The following is a 24,263-nucleotide window of genomic DNA, read 5'->3' as shown; positions in this document are numbered from 1 at the left end:
GTTTTAGGGGGAGTGGATACTTTTGAGAAATTCACAATTAGCAATGCTCAGGGTGAGGACCAATAGAGAGGATAAGCCTGCCTGCTCACAGCTGGCTCCCACCTTGGCTTGAGCTTCATCCTCTGCCAGTCCTCCACAGCCCCTCCCCACTACCCATTAAGTCCTGGGCCCAAGCTACACGCTGGCTTTTCCCAGAGGCAAGTTGCCTTCTCATCTTTGCACATTCACGTGAACTGCCTTCTTGGGCTGACAAATTCCTAGATATTTCCAAGGTCCAACTCAAATGTTCTCTTTCTTTGTTAAGTCTTCCCTGCTACCAAAAGCATGGGTGATTCCTACCATAAAGCCCTTATCCTAGCACTAATCACTCTGTGGAAACTGTTGGTGACACATGCACACACATGGCTATAACCTCTTAAAGACAGGGACTGGATATTACTGATCTTTGTAATTTTAATATTTTGTAAAGCTAACACTCAATAAAGTTCCATTTTCCCTCCTCTCACAAAGCCTCTGCACACAACCCCCCTTCTTCTGTTATTAATAGAATGCTCTTTTCCTTGTTTTCCCTTGTTCTTTGCCTACTCATTCTACAACCCTCATCACAAATCTACTGCCCCAAAGCAGCTTTCCTCCCCCAAGACTATGACAGGTCCCTCACCGTGAAAGACTCACAGCACCATGTACTTTTTCTTCATCACACTCACAACAATTTTAACTTTACTTTCATTTGTGCAATCAGATTGTCGATCTTTTCCAAACTGTTCTTTAAGCTCCATGAGGTCAGATCCCTCTCTGCTTTTTGCTCATAATCAAACCGCTAGCACCTAGCACAAAGTTAAGCACATTAGAAACTAAAATAGATAAATGTGGCTAGAACCCAAAGAGTTAAGTGTACTGCTCTGGAGTCATACTTCTGGTTCAATTGTGTGAAATTAGGCAATTAGCCATTCTATGATCATTTTCTTCATCAGTAAAAATGGGACAAGTACCGACCTTTCAGAGTTGTGAAAATTTAATGGATATAAAATGCACAGGACTTGGCACATGCAAGCATTCTATAAAAGTTAGACGATACTAATATTTTCTGTTGTCATTATTGATAGGTTGTCATCATTACTAGATACTGACTGGCTGTAGCTTAAGGGTTCTCTTGTGTTTGCACTTCTTGTGTTGATGCCAAGAAGTCTTGGTAGTGGTAAGTTACACCAGTGGCTTTGGATGATCAGTTAGAAACAATTGGTGACAACCTGGGGTCTGTGCCTAAGAATTGGTAGTAGTAGGAATTTAGTGTTAGTGAGTAGTTAAAACAAAATAAATATAAACGTTAACCTGGACAGGGTTTTGGACCAATTGGGAGGAAGACAGATTACAATCTAATGTATTTTAAAAATTATTCTAGTAAAAGATTATTTACATACTCTTATAATTTTTATATTGCCTTAAATCTACTTAGCTATTATATTTTTGTATTTGCCCTTCAAACAGATAATATTCAAACCTTTCAAAGTGTCCTTGGTTTATTCCATAAAACTTATAAGTATTATGCAATATTCATTTTTATTATCTTTCAGATATAGATTATGAACTCTAAAATCCTATTTAGGCTAATTATGAGATTCTATGATGATACTACTTAAGTTTTTCAAATGAGGGTCAACAAGTATAAGAGATTTAATCAAATGTATGTAGAGCTAAGTAAAAAGATTACCCTTTAAGATGAAGAAATGCTAGCAGAAATATCTATAGCACAATGGAAGAAACTTGGACCCTTCGGTAATCTTACACTATGGTTTACAGTGTTTATTCCATTGAATCTGCATTTCCTTACTCTTCTTAGAAAAAAAAAAAAAACCAATTTCATGAACTGTCTCTCTAAGGAAGTAAACAACTAAAACATTTCTAGATCTACCAATATCAATTTATTTTCACTGTTAGCCTATCTTATCAGCCAATCTGTGGTTTCAAAAGCCTTCTTCTAGATAAAAATATGCTAGACACACAAACATTATCTTTAGATGACAAACGATATAGAGTAAAACATTTCATACATAATTTCTTCAGAAATTTAGGTAATTATCAATAAGTGTGTATAAATTTTAAAATTACGTAACCATTCAATGTTCTTATTAAGAACTCATTCTCCTCTTCAATGTTAGGAAAATCATTGGGAATGGCCTTTAGAAAAGGTATAAAAAATTAAACCTAAGTAAAGAGAGAAAAGTGAAGAACTGGATTTGACTTTGCTATTACCTAAACAGACAAAGTAGGTTTCTTTTTTCATAATGAAAGCAATACCCAGCTGTATCAGAAATAAATTCTAAACTAATTTAGAATAAATTTAAAACTCTTATTATCTATTATTAACCTCTTCTCAACTATACTCTTCTCTGCTAAAGACAGACACTTTCTGCTGAGTGATTGCTTTTTCCTGGTATCTCTAAAGCCAGGGCCTCAGGCTTCCTTCCCGAAGGGGGAGTAGGGGGAGGAGGAAAAAGGGGGAGAAGGATACTAAAGAGAGAGAGACCACTTAGGGCTATAACAATTCCTAGTGGCAGATCAAATTATAATGATAGGGAAGGGAATAATTTGGGGACAGCATAATGCATTAATAATTTGGGTAATTTCATTTTTCAATTTACAGCTAAAAATTGAAAAATATAAATCAAAATAATGAATTCTATTTTATTAAAATCTCACTCTGAAAACATCATTCCATGTCGTATGAGATTTTTGAATATGCATTGAACACTAAATCACATAGGAAATTCTGAATTACTTTTAGAAATATTAGTGGTTTAACAGTGACCAGATACTTTTAAAACTAAAGGGAGGGAAGAAAAGTGGTCATCACCTAACAAGACAATTTCTCAAGCACCATTTGTTAAGATTTTTTAATATCAGAGTATCTTTAAAAAATAAATAACCAACCCTAAAGAATACATATTAAATGTCCATTATTTATTTGGCCATTCATGTATTTCAACTATTTGAAAAATTATTTCCTATTTATCATTAGGTTTATTTTTGGAGAAAGAAAATCCAGAAACCAAATCAATCATCAACCTTATATTTACAATAACCCACATGAAAACAAGCAGCAATAAATACATCAAATGGTGTTATCCTCCCCCTACCCCCAATGAGTCTGGTACTTTTAACAAAACATGAAAACACTTAAAACTAAATACATACATTTTACAAACTACTTTTCTCCACAGAACTTAAAGAAAAAATCTGCAGGAAGAGAAAAGAATTATAAAGATTTATAAAGATTATAAAGAAAAGAATAATAAAGATTACAAAAATCCTCAACTTTTCACTTTTTAACATCAAATTTTCTTACTAATACCAAATTTTGTTAGGTTATTTTAAAAAAAAAAAACCTCATATCACACACACACACACAAAAACCCAGATAGCAATTTTTTTAGAAGTACGCTTTTGTTTACCATTTTATTTTAAAACTCACAGTGACACTTGACTACCAAATGGATTATTTCAACAATAAATGTCAGTACTAGATTCAAATGCTTAATACTAGTTGTTAGCGTTTTATGACTACCTTGCTAATCCAAATGGAAAACCAAGGGGGACCATGGATTTAAAAGATTTAGTATCCTAAACCTTCCTCCAAAGCAAAATTTATTGACAACTTAAATGTTAATCAAAATATTAATAAAAATTTAAGTTTAATTAAGTAAACAAAAGTTGAAAGTTTTAATTGGAAAGGAGGAAAGGACACAAAAAATAAATCACTTACTATAAATTTCAATGTCAATGAAAACATGGACCAATACATTAATTACAAACTTCATACCAGATCCTAGTTTTTGAAAAGTTGATAACCCACTGTTATTAACAGAAAGTTAAGTAGCCTTTCTACGTAGCTCAAAAAATCTTTCATTTAACTTTTAAAAGTAAAAAAAATTTATCACAAAACATACTACTAAAAATTAAGAGATGATTTTATTTTTCTCATATTCACCCTCATTGAGAACGAAAGGATCATATGTTTAAATTTAGTTAACCAAATTGTCTCAGATTGATAATAAAATGGCATTATCAAAACCTTTAAGATCTATAAGGATATTAAAATATAAGGAATAATTTTTTATGTAACAATAAAGAATATACTTATCGAAATAACATTTTAAATAAAAATGTATAGCAGATTTAAAAATAGTATTCTTCTCAGAAGTCTTTTAAAAGTACTTACTTGCATGGAAATATCATGTGCCAAATAATAATATATTTTAAAAATCAATGGGAGAGAGGATATTACTTTTGAAACTACTGTTGTTTCAAATATTTTATTTATGATTTGGAGACAGCCATACTGCTTACCCAAAATAGAACTTAAACATTTGAAAAGTAGTTTAAGAGCAAATTAAAATAACTTTAAAAATCAAATATTTAATGGCTCATAGTAAATTATAACATCATGACTAAATCATCAAATTAGGACTACACATTGAACATTTATCCTCATTTAATTTCATAATGAAATATTAGTCCATTGATATATATGTCTTAAGAGTTGGATACATTTTCTTCAAAACAGCTAGCTGTACTATGTTTCTTATTAGATGAGAAAGAAGAGGAGCAAGAAAAAATATATCTAATTAATTCCTTTTTATATTTACATTAGTCCTATTGGCACCTTTCTTTTTTTTTCTACCAGCAATTTTTAGTTCCTAAAGTCATCCTAACTACCACCCCTATTTTCTTTAGGCTGTGAGTTCTGAGAAATAAGCTACAGTTTAGAAACCTCAAATGATGTTAAAAGAGAACTGACAGAAAAATAAGTACACTAAGATATTACCATGGTATAGACAAAAGGGTCAGTATTATTTTTTAACTATATCTAATAATAAACTTTTTTCAGCTTTCTAACAAAAACAAAACAAAACAAAACAGCATGGACGTAAAATAAGGTATAGATAGCGATTCAAAACAAGTATTTTAAAGCACAAAACAATTTAGATAAGAGGCACATTTCAATAAATATTTCCTATAAGCATAAAACTTTGACATCTTATTCACTCTTAGATGCACTTCAATCCTATCTGTGACTAACTACAGGGAAGTCACATGACTTAAGCAATGAAAGAGAAAGAAAAGTTTTCTTTCCTTTTCTTTCTACAGGAAGAAACAAAAGCTTGGTATTAGCTATCCAAAGCCAATGGGTGGGGCCTGCAAGCCAAAAAACTGTAATGGATTGAAGTTATTAATAGGGGGCCATTTTAACCTTCTGAAAGCATCAAAAATGTGAAGACTGCAACCAGCACTTCTATAAAATAACAAGTGTTTAATGTAAGAAAGGTTTTACAGCTAGAAAATTCTGCAGGGACATAATTCAGTTTATAAACAATGTTGCTGCTTTTGTTGGGGTAAAATCACCAAACTGTGATTCCCTGCACAGATACACATACCATCCCCCACTGGCACACAGATACTCCACAAGCCTCTTGAATAAATAGGAGTATCCAATGTCCAGGGTGATGGGTGGTCCTGAGGTCCTGAACCAGAGCTGTATACTTTTAAGGGATGCTAAGATAAGAACAAAGTGTTTTGTGTTTGTTTAAACCTGAGTCTAGATACAAAGTCTTTACACCATTACTAGTACAGCTCATAAATTTGTGTTATTGATTCAGGCAAATTTTAAGTATCAGCATAAATGCTAGAAATTAAGCACATCAAAATAAAATACTTTTGGGATTTTTATAGATCTGATTCAAATTAACTAATTCAATTTACTTAAAAGTAATCACTACATTTCAAAAGTGTAAAATCTCAACCTAAGAGAGAACACCATATCACATTTTAACTACTCACAGGATACTTTTAAAATACCATATAAAATAACATGTATTTAAATAAAATTATATACATCAAATAAGCTGTAATGCAATGAAAAACTTCTAAAGATAATGAAATTAACCTATGTGGAATCACAATAAAGCATCAACCATTATACCCATTTTTATACTCCAAGTTTTATATAAGTCCAATATAAAGAGATTTTTTTTTGTTTCTTTTTCAGAGCAGAAAGCAGGATTTACAAGTGGCCTAAGGAAAAGATAAGCAATAAATAGTTCTGTCCCAGACTTCTCTGGCTTGATCAAGTGGGCCTGCAACCTGAGCCAAAGGGCACAAATTCCTCACCACTCAAAATTCTTCAATGGTATGGGGGAGGAAACAGTGAAAGGGGCAAACATGCAAATCCAACCGTCCTTAGATTGAAGATTTAACTAAAAATTTTAATTAGAGAGCCAAAAAATGAGGCCAATACTGTGATTAAATTTCTAATGTACAATGTAACCAACCCTAAAAAAATAAGCTTTTTTTAATTAAAATTGAAAATGATTCATTCTTTTTTAATTTATGTCCTACACTGCATTACGTTAGGTATGTGTCTATAATAGTATTTAATCTATTTAAAGGAGTTCCTGGAAAGTACAATTAATTCTCAAGCACCAGTGTTTCTATATTGCAAGCAAAATCATGTATTATTAAAATCATACCCAGGAAAAAAATGTTGATGTAATGCGTTCCAAACTTAACAATATATCAAAGATTTATTAAGTATTTAAAGAGATATGTATAACCTGTGTTGTCAGACTTTTGTTACAGACTGAACTAAGGATAAAGACAATTAATTTCTATGAAAAAAAATGTTAAGATAAAGGAATTTAAGCATTATAGGATCTGGGAACATAATCCGATAATGGCCTAGGAAATTGCTTATAAAGCTTAAAGAAAAAAATGGTCATGAACAAATCCTGGCCAAAGTAAAAGTAATTTGAAATTTATATGGAGTCTTTATATCACATAGCACAATAAAACTAAGTAAAATTCTTAGAGTGATTACTAAATTAAACTTACGAGATTTTAAAATACAGTACAACTTTAAGAATAACAAAAGAAATAAATTTAAGTGGGTTTTGATTTTAAAAAGTGGACTGCTATCACAAGCTTAAAACAGCTGGTAAAAATTAAGCACATTATTAACAGCACAATAAATTAATGATTCTGAGCATTGGCAAAGATAGCTTCTCTGCATAAAATCTGAAAACCATATATGACTATTGAGAAATCATTATATTTAGCTCAAAATTTTAAAACATTTGTTTTTTATCACAGTATCTCCAAATTAAATTTGTAAAGACGATATAATTAGACTCTGTAAAAACAAGTGAATAGGACATGGGAAAAATGATCCTTTGCTTTTATGCCTTGTACGAAAAGAATGAGAATTGGAAAAATCTCATTAGAAAGTTTGCTAAAATGAAAACACAAAAAAATATACAGGGAGCTAGAGAGCAGAACCCTTAAATCTATCCAACAGCACTTTAACTTAGTAAATGATCAATAAAAATTAGTTTAATAGACAAATTATTGAACCACAATTTTTCTAAAAGTAACCATTTTCTTAAAAGTTAATACTTTTCTATAAAAATAAGCCATCCTGTTGACTTACCCTTCTAAAAGTGTTTATATAAAAACCCAGTTGAGACAGAAATTCAATAAATTTCTGAGAAGAACTATGAATATCAATAAGCTTAATTATGCCCTTTAGGTAAGCAGTAAGTTTATATTGTAAGAAAAAGTATCATAAAAATAAGTGAAAGTAAGATTGGAGATTAGTAAAATACCTACAAAGTAATCTCTCTTTCACAAGCACAGAAACTACTGGTGTAAAGGTAATTTCTTTTCTAACTAAAGAAAAATAAACTGACAAAAAAACATGGAAATAAACGTGGACCTTATTTGATAGGACCCTGGATGGAATCAGGTCAGTTAACTAACTGTTAATATGACATGTCAATAATCAAATAGGACAATTGAGCTTCTTCTCTTCAAGGGTAACTACAAATGGGTAAGAAAAACTTTTTGAGGTGATGAAAATGTTCTATATCATGATGGTGGTGGTGGCTATGGAGTTTGTCAAAACTCATCTAATTATATTCTTATTTGGTAAATTTTATTGTCAGTAAAGCTGACAAGGTAAAAAAATGATGTTAAGTTTAATATCTTTTTAAAAATTCTGGTAACTATTTATATGGAGAAAGTATTAATAAAAATATAGCTCTCGAAATAGATTAAAACTAAAACCTGGGACTGCTATAGTTTTAAAATGATTTTCATACATATTGTTTCAATCAACCCTTACCATAACCCTCTAAAACAGGGAGCAAAAATATTATTGGCTACATTTTAACCATGAGAACACTGAAGCTCCCAGGAAGTGAACAGCCAAAACTCAGACACCCACCCAAGTAGCAGAGCCAAACCCATTTTCAGTGTTTTTTCCCTCCCTATGCCTCACTATTTCTCTTTGTAATAATAACTATGTACAACAAACATTGAGTCCTTACTATCTGCCAAGTTTGTATGAGGCCTTAAATGTGTAATAACATGTTTTTAGGAACGTTTTTGGTATAGTAACTCGGATTCAAACCATGTAATTTGATCCTCATAGTGGCCCTAAACAAAGTGGATACTATTTTTGTCTTCCCATTTATAGGACACTGAGACACTGACAAAGTAACTTACTTCCCCCACAGATATCTAATAAACTGAGGTTTGAATACTGGTTTATTTGACCAGAGTCTATACCATTCTATACTATTTCATAAGGATTAAATAATTATTAATAGAGCAATCGTATTAAATTATCACAGCAAGCCTGTTTAAAACAGTATTTTTTCCTTAACTTGTAATGAAGAATGCACAATCTAGATATGTAACACCTAAGTACACAGGTAAAATTTCATGATACAATAAATCATTACAACAAAAATACGTGCATAAAAAAGTTATCTCCAAGCCTCAGTTTACATCCTGATATTTTATACAATATTTACCATAAAACTATAATAAAAAGCCTTAGAGTTAACTGTAATAGAAATTAAGCTATCAACATTATACAACAAATTTGCCCAATTTTAAAGGCAGCACATAAAAGAAGAGATCAATTTAATTTTCTACCATGAGTACATGCCATTGAAAATAACCATAATTTTATTTTGGCAAAGACCAGTTTACATTTTAGTTTATCTACTCAAAAGATACTTAACAGGCAGTTTATATAACATTATCTCTACTCCTCACAACAACTTAGGTATTACAGCAAATTACAGAAAGAAATGTAAGACTAAATCTATCAATTATCTGTAAATCTTATTTTAGAAGACATTTCCAAGTTGTCAAATATTTAGATATTGAGGAGGGGGAAGCAATCATCAGATTATCTTCAAATTTGTTAAAAAGATGAGATGAATCCTGATGTATCAAAATGCAACAAAACTTCGTTACTCATTTGACAGAATACTAATTAAAAGACCATTTCTACATGTACCTCACTGATCTGTAATGTATTTTCTTCAAGATATTATTGTTGCCAACTTTCATATTAGAAGATGCTATAAACAGGTTATTTTAGGGAGGAATATATCATTTATTAATAAGCTTTTGATGGACTGTATATGGTACAATGCCATAATCTATAGTAACTATATATTGAACAAACTGAACTCCCTGTTACTTAAAATTCAGAGGAAAATATTTCCAGGTATAAACTATTGATCATCGTTAATAATAATAAAATATAGAATATCACATTTAAGATAGCTTTCCAGTTTAATTGATCAGAAATATCCTCACTTTGTTTAGGTTATACTTGGTTTAGAAACAAAAATACAGGACATCATATTTTTAACTAGCAACTTTTAAGGTAATCACAATACCAAAAGAACTACTGAGTTAAGATATACAAAACTATCTGCAATATTTATGTAATCTCTGAACAGGAAGAATTAAATCAAATCCAAATAAGGTTTCAGTGCTGTCTGAAAGCAACAAAAATTACAATGAAACTCTCACTTTTTAACCTACCATGTTGAGTGCAGGTAACAAATTTTTAATTTCTCATGAAATCCAAGAAGTCTGAGATAAGTTAAAGATAGGTTAAAATGTTACACTGAATGCTTGTAAATGGTTTGCCACTCACATATTTATTTAAAAAACAATTCTTTGATTTATCACCTTCATATGTTGTGAACAGGTATTTAAAAAAAAAAAAAAAAGAAGAATCAAGAACAAGCAAGAATGTGCCACACTAAGAGCTAACCCTAATGTAAATTATGGACTTTGGGTGATTATGACTTGTCCATGTAGGTTCATCAACTGCAATACCATTGAACCATGTAGGTTCATCAAATGTGCCACTCTGGTGGAGGATGTTGATAATGGAGGAGACTATCCATTTGTGGGGCCAGGGGTATATGTGATATCTCTATACCTTCCTCTTAATTTTGCTGTGAACCTAAAATGACTCTTACAAAAGTAAGAAAAGAGTATTTAAGAAGTATAGCAATAATCTTTAAAATAAGAGGGAGGACTATGACTTGAATATGTACCTAATTCACATTTCAAGTTTAAATTCAACGAGAATTAACAATATCTTTTCAGAAGTTAAATACACACACACAAAAAAGAGTCTGAAAAATGTACCACCATTTGAAAATCAAAGGGAAAGTATCCAATGTCTTTAGAGCTATAGTAAAGTCTTACAAAATTGTGATAAAAATGCCTTTAAATGTGCTTGTATGATTAAACAGCTTTAAAGCACTTCATGTGGGATTTTTCCAAATTGGCCAATTGGGCAAAACATCTTAAAAATCTGGCAGGTCAGATATCATTTTTAAAATATTAAAGTACATAACTCATTACAGAAATGAGCTGTAACAGTTTAAGATCACATTTTTAAGTTTCTAAGATGTCTTTCTGTCTAGATTTTTTTAAATTGGCATTTTAAATAGCCCCAAGAATAATAATTGCATATATTCTGAATGTAAAAAATGTTTTCATGCTAAACTATGACAAAAGCAAATATGGCCAATTAATTAGCAATAAACATTATGAAAACCTCTTAAACATGAACATACTGGAATAAATTTGTTTTCACAAATAATTAATTTTGAACATACAGACATAGGAACTCTATACTGATCAATTGATTAAGCTGTACAATACTTAAAATTTTTATACATTCAAATATTAATCACCTCCAAATGTTTTCATATCCCATACTGTTAATAATGCTTTAAACTTATCTGTTATAATAATTCTTATTTCTTCCATTTCCATTACTCCTTGAAATGTTTTTGAAGCAAAGGAACATAAAATATACAAAATTTTTATGATATGGTCATCTGTATTATCCATAAAGATCAAAATAATAATCAGTAATAAAGAGCATAAGAAAAAACACCAATACCTGAGAGGTAAATGAAGTCATCAAAACAAAATTATTAATAAATATTCAAGCCTACTGATTAATGGCAGCTCAACTGCAGTTATTTTAAAATTACTTTCTCTTTGAAAAAAAATTGTGAAATAAATGAAATACATTTATGTTAAAAATTCTTTGTAATATATTTTACAGTGAATAATTCTAAATATATATAAAACCAATATGTAAAGAAAATATTGAAAGTATTATGCAAATAAGCTGAGAAGAGGGCAATAGGAGAATGGATTCTGTATCTCTCAGAACAAAATGAAATTCAAATGATCATTTTATCTTATTAAGTGAGGTGATGACTTTGGAAACAAATACCAAAAACTATGTAAAGAAAAACTTACATGATAACAAACATCAGCAGGTAGTTATTCAGTAACATTGCCCTTCTCCACAAAGATCTAATAATTAATTACCATGTAATTCCTCTAAGTGCCATCGAATATTTAAGTCTTATTAAAAACTTATAATATTTCAAAATACATCCAGTGACCTTTTCCAGGCAATTTAAACATGTTATCCTACAATCTGTGGATGCAAATGTTTTAAACTTATTAACAATAAGAAACTGATAGGAGTACTACTTATTAGCACCTACAAAATAATTGTATACTCATTGGTGAAATCACCTTGGTGAGAACCTAGACTTACAAATCTATAGTAATCATGTATATTCTTACGTGGATTGAGACAAATCTTTGTGTTTTGCATTGGATTCTTAAGCAAGAAATTCCCAAAGTTCTGTTACATATTTCAAGGAACACCTCAAAAACAATGAAATGTGACAAAACTCACAGATATAATACTTATATATTTCTGTTAATTTTTTAAAAATAAAATATTTACCACTGAACTCAATGTTTCACAACCAACGTGGGTCAGAATGCACATTTTCACTTTCATACCATAAAAATATGATTATTTAGCTCACAAGTTAACATTAGAAAATCTAATGAAGACTGTCATTTTAAACCACCAATGGTCACACAGCATCCTCAAAAAGAAGAATCTCACTACATTTATCATTATGTCTAAAGATATTGAAAGAACCACACCCAGGCCGGTGTTTATTTTGAGGAGCTGGTGACAAGAAAGTTTGTTTGTATTGTTGCCAACAAATTTTAAATAGAACTACATAACTATAAATGTATGTAGAAACACACACATATATATGTTCTGTATTTCATAGCAACTGAATCATTCTGATATGCAGTTCTTTGCAGTCAATATTTTTAAGAGAAAAAAATCCCAGGTACCTTGGCATGAATTTTTAAATATTATTTTAAAGAAACTAAAATCATTTATCTCCCCAAATGTATACTATTAAAAACATGTTCAGAACACTTTTTAAAAAAATCCAGTGACACATGTACTTCTGAAAACTTCAAAAAGCAAACAAACAAAAACTATGTCATATATTTAAAAAATTTGACTTGATACTGGTCCAGCTGAACATATAAAACTCCTAATTATCTATGATGCATATCCTTTCATAATAAGTATATAGATATAATAGAAAAATCTATCTTAAAATTATAAATAAAGGCTAATACATTTTTTAAAATGTTCATACAATTAAAAATGACATCTAAAATAACAAAAATTTTATAAAATGGCCCTGAATTGCAGCCTGATTCTATAAGGGATGCCCACATAATACCTATACATATCATTTATAATCATCTAATTGTTACTTATAGTTGCTCAGCTAAAATCAGGATTCCTGCCTTCTTCAAAACAATTATTTATATAATTTATGTAAATCTCAATATAAGATAGAAATCCTTTTAACTAGACATCATTTAATACTGTCCTTTTGTACATACATGATATATAACAGAAGACTAATGGAAACCAAATATTAAAAATCAATGTTTATAATCTAGAAATGCTAGCTATATGTAAAAAAACTTTAGCAGTAACATATTTCTTAATTCAGTGGATAGAAGATTTATCAACATATAACCATTAAATAGCTTAAATTTAGATGTCTCATGGTTCTAAACATTAACACTGCTTAATAAAATATTTAATATTTGAATATTTTAAAAGGTAAACATAGAAAACCAATTTATAACAAGGTGTGTTCAAACAAAGAAAAAAAGGTTATTTTTTTCATTCATCTATAAAACAAATTTATGAGATCGTAAAGAACAATTTAACAACCAACAGAAGGTTCAAAGGGGGAAGCAAGAGCCAGGGAGAAAATGGATTTGTCAATGATTTTTAGTCATGCAATCTTAGAGGGGGGACAAGAAAATGTAGCTTCACTATGCAATACAAAATAGGAAGCATAAAATTCAGTAGCTTGTATGTGGATTCCTATTTATGTATTTAAACCTGTTTGGATTCACAGATTATGCTGATCCTTCCACATGTAAACAGCCAATAATGATAGCCAGGCCTTTAGGAAAGGAAAACACAAGCCACACAGCAAGGTCAGGAAGCTACCAAGCACCACAGGACAACAGATCAAAACAGAATGGTTTCATATGTTTCTATTGTTTATATACTTAATTTGAAGATGATATTCCTTAGGGAGGGAGAGGGGGTATAAATATTACTAGGAACGTGCAACATAGTATCAACAAAATATATGCTTTTCAAGCAAATACATTTTCAGGAATGTACCTATGTCCGTCAATCTGTAGTATTAACAACCATTCATTCAATTCTTTTTAACTTAGTTGTCAAGTCAAAATAAACCTCTTTAATCCTAAACTTCATTTCTAACTATGAATTTGAGAATTTATATTTAACTTCTTTTGATGAAACAACCAACCAGGCTTGCAAAAAAGATACATGTCTTTTTACTATAAAGAGATTAATAGAGAGCAGTAAAAGGGGAAGAGGTATTAATTTATTATTTCCTGGGTAAAATTTTGAAAATGGGAAGCAGTGACATTTTGTTTGGTATTTAAGAATCTTAAAACATTACAACATATTATAAGCAAAGGTAGAAATTTACCCCAAGTAGCAGACTAGCACATTTTAAACACACAAGCTAGAGCCGCCTCTGGCCACATGTTTTTCGGAGTTCAGTCTCTTAAAGAGACAGTATCCTGGGATCAATGCCTACACGGAGCACACTTTTAAAATGTTTGATTGCTAAGCATCGTCTTGCATTTCTTCATTCACATCCACACTAGGTCAACAGTGTTCTATTTTACTGTGAACTCAAATTATTTTTACCAGAATCTGCAAATAACTAAGGGGCGGGCAGTGATGAAATAATAGAGGGGCCACTGTGAATAGAGGTATCTAAAATATGGGAACCTATACATGTCTTATAATAGCAGATTGTTTTGCTTTGTTTTTTTAACCTTAAAACGATCATTATTTCTTCATTCATTTTTCCACCCATTCACCAGGCATAGGTGACACAATATATTTTAACCTACAACACCGGAAGCTGCACGAACACGATTTCGCTGTCGAATGAAGAAGGGAAAATACTAATAAAGAAAACCCGAATCCAAATAGTGAAATTTCAAAGATTTAATTTTGTTTAGAAGGATTCCCACACACATACCATAAAAACTGGGTTACCTCGTGATTTTTAAGACTTTGTCTTTCAATATACCTGAGAGCACATTGACATTACTACTGATCAGCTCCTCCACGTGGAAAAAGATGAAGAGGGAAAAAAAGTTTTGCTTACTTGGTGTACAAATACATCGACTGGAATATCCAAGGGGCTTCCCTCTCGGTTTATCATGGAGATGAATCCAAATCCCATGCGCACATTGAACCATTTACAGTGGCCAGTTCCATGCAAAACCTGGGATTCCTCCTCTGCCGGTTCCGGCAGCTTCCCGGGCTCTTCTCCACCACCTTTGCTTGCCCCGCCTGAGACGGAACAGGACAAAAAAAAAGTCAGTTAGTCTGTATTCCTATGCAGTGTTCATTGAAAGAGAAAAAAATTGCTTGGGGGGAGAGGGAGAGGCGAGAGAAAAAAAAATTAATAAATGTTTTGATTCCTCTTTCTATAGAAAACATTTAAAATGAAGAGTTAAAAGGAAAGCGGGGGAGGGGAAACTACACTGTCCTACCGATCACACCAACTTCCACGTTTCTGTACATACGTGTACTTTTTCATTTAACTCCGTTTTTCAGCCACATATTACAGTACAGCATGCGATACTTTACTTGCATATTGCTGATTTAACACTGATCCCATTTACAAAGAGAAATTTTCATCAAAACTATTCTCTCCAGCAGGCACCAGGAGGAAAGAGAAATCGTGAACATGGGTAGATCTACCAGTTAATGCACATGCGGCAGCAGTGAATCCAGGGTTATTTGCAATGCGCATTCCCCTCCCCCCATAACTTTCAATTAAAGTTGGGGTAGAATGGGGGAGGGGGCAGGTGTAGAAAAGTTTTCTCGGGCTCACTAACTGAAACTGCGCTTAATCACACACACACAATTCAAACAATAGCCCCCTGAAAGCTTTTCAAGTTGTGAATCAGTGTGGGCGGTACAAAACATTTTTGGAGATCCTTAACAATAGCTTTGCAGAAAGCCCCGTAGCGCAATGGGGGGGGGTGGGGAGGCAATGCCCAGTTTTGGGGTAAAAGGAGAAAGGGGGGCACAAGCAAAGAAGAGTGGGAGAGGGGGAGGGGGGAGAGAAAAGAAGAAAGAAAATCACAGTAAAACAATAGAAAAGAAAATTAACCTTCGGCCATGTTGCCCCACCGGCCCTCAGCTCCAAACTCGTGAGATGAAAACTTTCCCTTTGGAACGGAGTGATCTTCTGCATCAATCTAACATCTTGATTTTGCGCGATCACAAATTTAGCTCGCATGGTCTAATGTGCTTTCCTTCTTTTGATTTTTTTCTCTTCTCCAGTTTCTGGCCCCCTGCGCACACGTGACTTTGTCAATTACATGCTTTCTTGCTACTAATTTCACCTCGGATCCTTAAGGGGCTGGCAAGAGGAAGAGATAACCAATCGCCATTTCATCTATGCTGACATCAAAATAATTTATGAATGAACACGAAAAACTCAAACATGTTATCTTAAAGACAATTTGGAATGCTTCTTTACAATAAATCAGATAAGTGCTGATTTCGTGCTTCTACTTAAACACAATGGAGGGTCCTTGTGAATCGTCGATTTAGAAAAACGGCATATTCATGTATGTGCACACGCGTGCCTTACACACAGCCTGTCTAAATAATCTCACGGGGCGGGGGAGTCATTTATATAAAGCAACCGATGTTACGCTATTTTCCCCCTAAGAATTCAGCTACTCCATAGAAGTAAACCTGCTTGGGATACTAATTTCAATTTCACTTGGAGGAAAATATTTAATTTACAAAAGATCTAATTAATCCTAATTACATCACCATGAAACTTTAGATATTGATTACATCTACAAAAAGGCAAAAGCACACAATTATCTGATTGTGCCCTGAAAATTTTTCAAGTTTAAAATAAAACCCTAACAGAAAAATCACAAGAGGTCGACAAGGTTTATCACTCTGGAACATTTTAGAGGGAGTTGGTAAGGAATTGTACTTCACAGGTTTCTCCGCCATCTCTTTCCGGGGGAGGAGATGTGATTAATGACTTCCTAAATAACAGCCCAGTTTTCCAGCCTAACATAGAGTGAACCTCAATCAGAGGCGATTGTTCCCCTAGAGCAAGACGACGTAGGGCAGGAGGGGGAGGGGAACGCCAGGCTGGGGAGGTGAAGAGGAGCCGACAGGAGAGGCGGCAGCAGAGCCAGAGAAAGAGGTGGGGGGAAAAATAGGGGGTGTGTGTGTGTGTGTGTGTGTGTGTGTGTGTGGAATAAAGAGGGGCAAGTGGGAGAAAAAAGGTAAATTCATATCATGTAGACTTGAACTCTGACATTTTAAAAGTTCCCTACCAGTGGGTAGAAAATTCGAATAAATGAAAATTTAATAACGGATTAGTCTCCTACCATCCCTTCCCTGACTGGCTCTCAGTTTCAAAATGCTTACCCTTTACCTTTCAAATAGGTTCAAAGGACTGATTGGGAGACGCTGACAACAATATTACCGCCCGTATGGAATACTACAATAAATATTATAGATCAACTAAAAATGCTTTATTTCCTTTAAAATACCACCCATTTTTAAACATTAAAATGTACCACCAGTCTTTCCCTACCCCACCCCCCATTTTCTTAAACAAGCAGTTTACGGAGAAACTAACTGTTCAGATACCACTTCCCTTCGGCTAAGCTACAGAACTGACCCTCCCCCACCAAGCCCGCAATCCCCCTCCCCGTCTCTCCAAACATGCCCACACTCTAACACTGCTTCACACAAACTAAAATGCAGGGACTGTGAATCGAAAAGCTACTGAAAAACCCACACACACCCATTAACACCCTCTACCCATATTAAACGACTAAATATAGTTAAACTTGTTGGTTCAGATCTGAAAGAAATGGATGTATATAAAAACAAGTTATTTTCAGCAGTTTGTGATAAACAGCGTCAATCAAAACTGATCAATTTGGAAAGATTTTTGTCTGTATATTTCCTTGGTTACTTCTCAGGAAAGAGAGCAAGCTTTCTCATTTTATTTATTTGGGGGGCTGCTAGGGAGCAAAGGTGTAAAACTCCACTGATTTTGCAAGTATAACAAAAGCTGGAAGCTCTGAAAAAATTAGTAATAAAACATTTAGAAGGCATTATTTTTGTAGAGAAATTGATTACTACTATTGCACTGATTACATTAACTTATAAGGAAGTAACTTGAATGATGACATTACAGGTTAAACACTTCAAATAGAAAAGAAATAGAAAAATTTAAAATAACTTTTTTTATATTTTAAAAATTACCTTAAAAACCAACATCTGGTATCAGAGAAAAATAATCTAAAAAAGTATTTATGTAAATTGAGCTGAAATATTATTGTTTACATAAAAGTAATTAGCATAAAATTCACAGGCCAGTAGAGTTTTGTTAAACATTTATGGTAAAACAACATTTTGTCTGTAAGTTTGTTTTTAATTAGAAAACAGTTTAATCATTATAAAAATCAGAAACAGGCAGGTAGATTCTGAATCCTTGTTTATTGTTAAATTTAATGAAATTCAAAGCCATTAATACATAGATGAAAAGTGTGAAATACCATAACTGAACTACATTGGATGGTATAGTTATGAGAGTCACAGTCTCGCCTGATTGGGGCCTCCAGTATTAGTGGAATTAAGGTAGGGTTCACTGGACTGGTCACTGGTGTCAGAGGTTATCACTCGTTCATTTCCTGAGAGGGACATCAGCCTTTCAAGTTGTGTAGAAGGCTTTTTTCCAACTGGGAACCCTAAGAAATCCTCTAAAATTCATCCACCAAGAATTTAAGGCAAATAAATTTACATACCTGGGCGTGGGGGATAAAAAAAGGGGAAGAGAAGAGGCAAGGAAAGGGTAGAGGGAGAAGGACAAGAAGGGGAGGAAGTTGGAAAGGGAGAGGAGACACACAGAAAATAACCACTCACCAATTCAAGAACATGGCACTGTCTTTTAAACAGATTCATCTTGTCTGCGCCTTCCCCCAAATCTTTTGAGCCTACGATCCTTTTATAAACTGACCATAAGCTCTTAAAGCTCATAGAGTGCTTCTTTCACATAAAACCGTCCTGTGAGTCTCCTAGAATGCTTTCCAATTTGTCACTTTCCTGGTCTTCTGGTTTTAATTTTTTTCTCATTTCCTACTTGTTTTTAGTGCCAGAAAGACCTATGTTTGACTCAAAACGCATGTTTTATTCCTACGAAAACCAAATGTTTTATAGTTTGATTTATCATAGTTCTTTCAAAATGTCTTTAAAAATGAGTTCAAGTAGCTACAAAAGAATCGTCAACGCACTAGTGGGAAGAATCAAGGAAATAACCTAGCCTGCTGGTTATCACAATCTTAGGTTTCCCCATTTAAAAAACGAGATACATATTTTCTTTGACTTTTTTGCCCAGTAGTACAAGCGGCCAAAAGAGGTGCCAGAGCCCACCATTGTTTTCAACTGTAAGCAATGAGTGACTTCTATTAAAGCAAAAACAATGCTTCGGTTCTTCTTAAAACTAGGAGGAGGGGCTGTGGCATAGCTGAGAGCCGACTCCACCCGTCCTCTCCTCCCAGCAAATAAGGCGGGGTCTGCCGCCCAGCGCCACCTTAGCGGCCCGGTGCCTTCCCACACAGCTCGCCCCCAGGGTCGCCAGGACCCCGGCTCGGCAGATCTGCCCTCCACCTCCCGCAACTTCCTCTTACCTTTTTCTCTCTTCAGTCACCTTTTCCTTTATTCATCACATCTACACCTCCTCTCTAGAAGTGGAGCCGTTCCAAAGAAGGTTGGTAATTTCTCACTAATTAAGGGACTTTCTATATTTGTCATCTTGTACCGAAGAACACCAAACAAAAGAAACCCTTGCCTTCATCACTATGGCAAAAACATTACGCACAAACTATTTTTACTGAATTTCTTCGCATATATTATTTATAATTTAATCCCTTTATCTGTGAGATGCTACAATCTCCTAAATCTAAGATAAGCGAGGTCAAGGAAAGAAGGGGAATCAAAACCCAAGAAAATGACCACGACCACCCCACCCCCACCAGGCCATGCCTAAAATGGAGCAGCCTTCAAATAAACCCTTGCGCAGTCCTTTCGGGAAGCCACGATGGCAAAGATCGCTGTGCGCCTTTGGAGGATCAAGACAAGACGTTGGCGGGAAGGGGCTGAACGCACGGCCGGGGGCGATTTTCGGGAACCCTCCCTATCCTTAGCGTGATCTTTCCTGCCTGAAAGCTACTGACCCGCACGTCGGGCAAATTGTTCCCGATTCCTCCCACTGCGTTTCAATAAACTACTCGGCAATAACTTTCTTGACATTCTTGCAACATGAAGTCAAATGAAAGCAGCACCCGACTGGGTGCGTTGGCCTTGTAGTAGAGGCACTTCAGAACGTGGGGGCACTTTGTTTTTGTTTCCAAAAAGCAAAATTCCGTTTTAATCTCATTTAATTTCCTTATCTGAAGACAAAATGCTCTGGCTTAACACAATAGTTCCTTCAGAATTTTTACAAAACTGTAAAAATCTCCTAAAATTTTCCTTAATTGTCTTAACACATTTCCCCAAGAACAATTAAGTAAAATTATGGACATACAGAAACGGATTAGCATAAATTTTAAGTTTTCCAAACTGCCTTTATATTTCAAAAAGCACGTATTTGCAAATGTGTCCTCCTGTTTAGTTATGTTTCAGCAAAATATTTAGAGCAACAAAATGAATTCAGAAAAGGGGCATTATTTTAAGACAATTTTGTAGAAAGCATCCTTTTTTAGCTCTTATTTTTTGTCACATAATAGCTGTAGAAAGTATCTTTTTAAAAAATTAGAAGAGCAAAAAATCATATTGTATTAACATACTTCTCCCCCAAAGAGAATAAAGATTTTATTACCATCCCAAATATTTTCCAAACTGTGCTCAACAAATACTTTCTTAAATGATTTTAATTATAGAATAGGTTAGAAAAATCATTAGTACATTTCACATAACTTTGTCCAGAATAGCACAAAAGGAAGTTTCATGCTTTATTTGTAAAATGAAAGTCAGTATTTTTCAACTGTACTACTTGAACATGTATGTTTCATAATTTAAAGATCTTTTGGTAGTAAATATTTTGAGCCTATGAAAAAAACTCTAATTAATATAAACATATAATTCTTGCTCCCTCCCCCAAAGCAATGAATAAAAGTTTATTCTTTAAAACTTAATCTCATCAAAAGAAATTATCAATTTAAGAATGTGGACTGTTCCCAGGTATCTATTTCAATATTTACACTTTGGGTTTATTTGGGGGGACAGGGCAGGTACATTAGAAATGGAAAGAAAAAGAACAGTGGCACACTAAAAGATGAGACAAGTGAGAAGAATTCTTCAGGCTCTTAAAATGCCTGTTGGGGAACTAAATTTGTGGAGAAAAAAGCATCCAGCTAGAAACCGGTGGCCAGAGTTCTGGGTCCCATTTACTAATCTTGTGGTCTTGGGCTTATCACTAAGCTTCTCTGCTCCTCTGTTTCCTCATCTGCAAAGTGAGGAGACTGGACCAGTTAACATTCAAAGTCTTTCAGCTTAAAATGTAATCTCTAGAAAAAAGCATTATTTTGGTGAAAGTGGTACCTCTCCCCTCCCACCCCCTTTTTAATCACAAGGAAACACAGACATGAAACTTTATTGCAGTCACTTAACACATTGGTGTTAACATTATTTCCCAACAGAAAAGAAAAAGGTCTCTAGACTGCCCCCAATTTGCCCCCAGAGAAAAACCACAATCAATAAGAGGGAAAAAAATAAAATAAATAAAAAGGAAAAATAATATGGGGAAAGTTGGTTTATTAAAATATTGTAGCAACTTTTGAGAATCTTCTTTTTCATGATATTCATTAGAGCATCATCTCCATGTCAAAGGATTCACTCTGAAAAAAGTGAAGTATTTCTCAAATGGTAATACCTATCATAGTTTCCTCATTACCTTTAGGTCCTTATTGTTTTCCTCTTGATAAACACAATCCAGTATTTGATAAGTTTAATAACATCATTATATTTGTACTTATTAATGCTCATAAGCTTAGCTATATCACAGCTCTTAATGTGTGTCTTTGAAGTAGTACTAGTTTAGCCAGAGTAATACATTATCATCAAATAAAATCATTACTGGAAAAAAATTGTAATATAAATTTTAAGTTAATTTCAGTAATATAAGAAAGTATTTATATGTCAAAAGTCTAGTTTTAAAATGTTAAAATTTAAAATGACTTAGTTTTGCAGTATGATAATATTAATAAGTAAATTCTGATACGTATTCATGAAAAGCAACATAAATAGAATTTCCTAGATTAGAGAAATTGCCTCAAAATGTCAAATATATTGCACTATTTATATCATGGTAAACAACTTGAAAATAGCACCATGTTTCTCTTTTTAATTTAATTCAACAGATATTTATTAGTGCCTATTTTACTTTGGGAGTCACAAAAATGAACTAGCTGTGAATACTTTTCATTTATCTCCATAAGCATTTAAATATTTATTATCTAGCTTGCTTGAGTTACAGAAAAGGGAATCACAAAATCCAATACTGCTAAAATCAGGGGGAAATGAGTTAATTAGACGATGTCATCCATGTAATTCTTGTGGGAACACCAGTTTTATAGATGGAGTGATCAGGATGAAGTACGTAGGACATGGTACCCATCTTGCCAAAGTAGAAGGTCAGGATGGAGAATTCCTGAGGGCTGTCAAGTTCTTATATGCCTCTAGTGATCTTTTTAAACATCAGTTAAGCAAAATACTTAAATTAAAAAAAAAAGACTAACCTGGGGCTGATGAAACCTGGTTGAATGACCTCATCGTCTTCTGAAGAACCTAAAATCAGAGAGCTCAAGTCAGTACTACATTAATTGCCTATTTAATTGCCTCTTCTTCATCTTAATGGCTCATTAGAAAGCAATAAAATGCCCAGGTTTGACTCTGTGAAGAGACCTGTAAACTTTTTTTTAACAGTTTAAGACTCACCTAGCAAAATTAGATAACCAATTGTCATAAACCTGCCTTTTATTTCTTCTAAATGACACTGGTTTAATGAACATTTAAAACATTTAAGACCATTAAGATGTAGTCAAAAGATCCTGATTTCATTAACAATACAGTTTTAAATTTTTTAATATTTAATTTTATAGTGTAATTTTAAAAATCCCATTTTTTTCCAATCACAGTTAAAATCTACCTAACCTAGAATACTGTTTCTTGATTAACTTATTTGACTATCCTCTTCAGACATATTTTAGAAGATAAATCATGAGAATCTATTTATGGTACCAAACCATTGATACTGGGTTTGGTACATTCAAATGAATGAAAAATTACTATAATGGTAATACATTTAATCACTAAGCATATTTAAAGATATCTAATATGCATTAACCCAGATTTTAAAAAGCAAAAACAGTTCTCATTTTTAAAATATGAGTAAGTATTGATGTTTCTAATATATTCACTGGCAGATGCCACAACACAATAAAACTTGCAATAAAGAGGCCACCCAGTAATGAAGCATAGCAATTAGAAGAGAAACTCCTGATGTCCACTGAATTATTATTGTTATCCTTGGGTCAGAGTTATTATATTAAGGTTTGGAAAACAAATTGGTGTGAACATGCATCCACACCTCTGCTACCACCCAGGGTTGTCTTTCCTGCCTTAACTAAGTTTTACAGGCTATACCTACTATATCAATGCATGAAAAATAAACCATTATGTATAAATTCTTCAAGCTGCAAAAAGGAAATGGAGAGTTTTCCAAATGCAGAGTTCTACTGAATGTTGACCCAAGAGTCTTCTTACAAAGGATGACAATCCCACTGAGTAAGACTTAAAAGAACAGATGAAGAATGTGAACAAAAGACATGTGAACCTCTGTACATTAAATCTTTCAGTTATCCTATGTTTACAACCAAAAGACAAGATAATGACAGACTAATGTTAGGACTAACAAAATCCATTACTAAAACTTACTGAAATAGAGCTTTCCTTTACATTGAGCCTGCATCATTTTATTTTGCACATTTGCTTTATGTGTGGGTGCATTTAATTATTATACATGAATATCTCAGCACAACCCTAGCTTATGCCTTTCTATTCTAATAGCCCCCAGTCTATGCTTAATCCTCTCTGTCTGCTGATATTTACAGAAAAGTTGAAACCAACATATTTTAAAGATGTGTAAACACAATAGGGTTTGTAAAAAAACTTTACAAATAATTTGGATAAATTATAAATGGTAGGTTTAATAAAGTCAGAATCAACGTAAGTTAGCTAAATAATGGTATTTAATTCAAAAACTCTAATTATAAACTTCTGAGATTTAAAAAAAAAAAGCCAGTCAATTTGAATGATAAAAATGTTCAGATTTTTTACAATT

General features: G+C 33.0%; 1 protein-coding gene across 1 annotated transcript in view; it reads right to left on the bottom strand.

Annotated features, from left to right (window-relative positions):
• LIN28B (lin-28 homolog B) overlaps nucleotides 1-22,693 on the bottom strand; it is a 111,833-nt gene extending 89,140 nt beyond the window's left edge. The window contains exons 1-2 of the mRNA XM_069488939.1: nucleotides 22,660-22,693; nucleotides 14,970-15,157 (exon numbers count right to left, since the gene is read on the bottom strand). Coding sequence (XP_069345040.1) covers nucleotides 14,970-15,157; nucleotides 22,660-22,693 — 222 coding nt within the window. The remainder of the gene's footprint in view (nucleotides 1-14,969; nucleotides 15,158-22,659) is intronic.
• Between the last annotated feature and the right edge of the window lie 1,570 nt (nucleotides 22,694-24,263).

Source organism: Eulemur rufifrons, chromosome 15 (assembly GCF_041146395.1).
Source record: "Eulemur rufifrons isolate Redbay chromosome 15, OSU_ERuf_1, whole genome shotgun sequence".
Classification (NCBI taxonomy): domain Eukaryota; kingdom Metazoa; phylum Chordata; class Mammalia; order Primates; family Lemuridae; genus Eulemur; species Eulemur rufifrons.
This window is presented reverse-complemented; position numbering and strand designations above follow the sequence as displayed.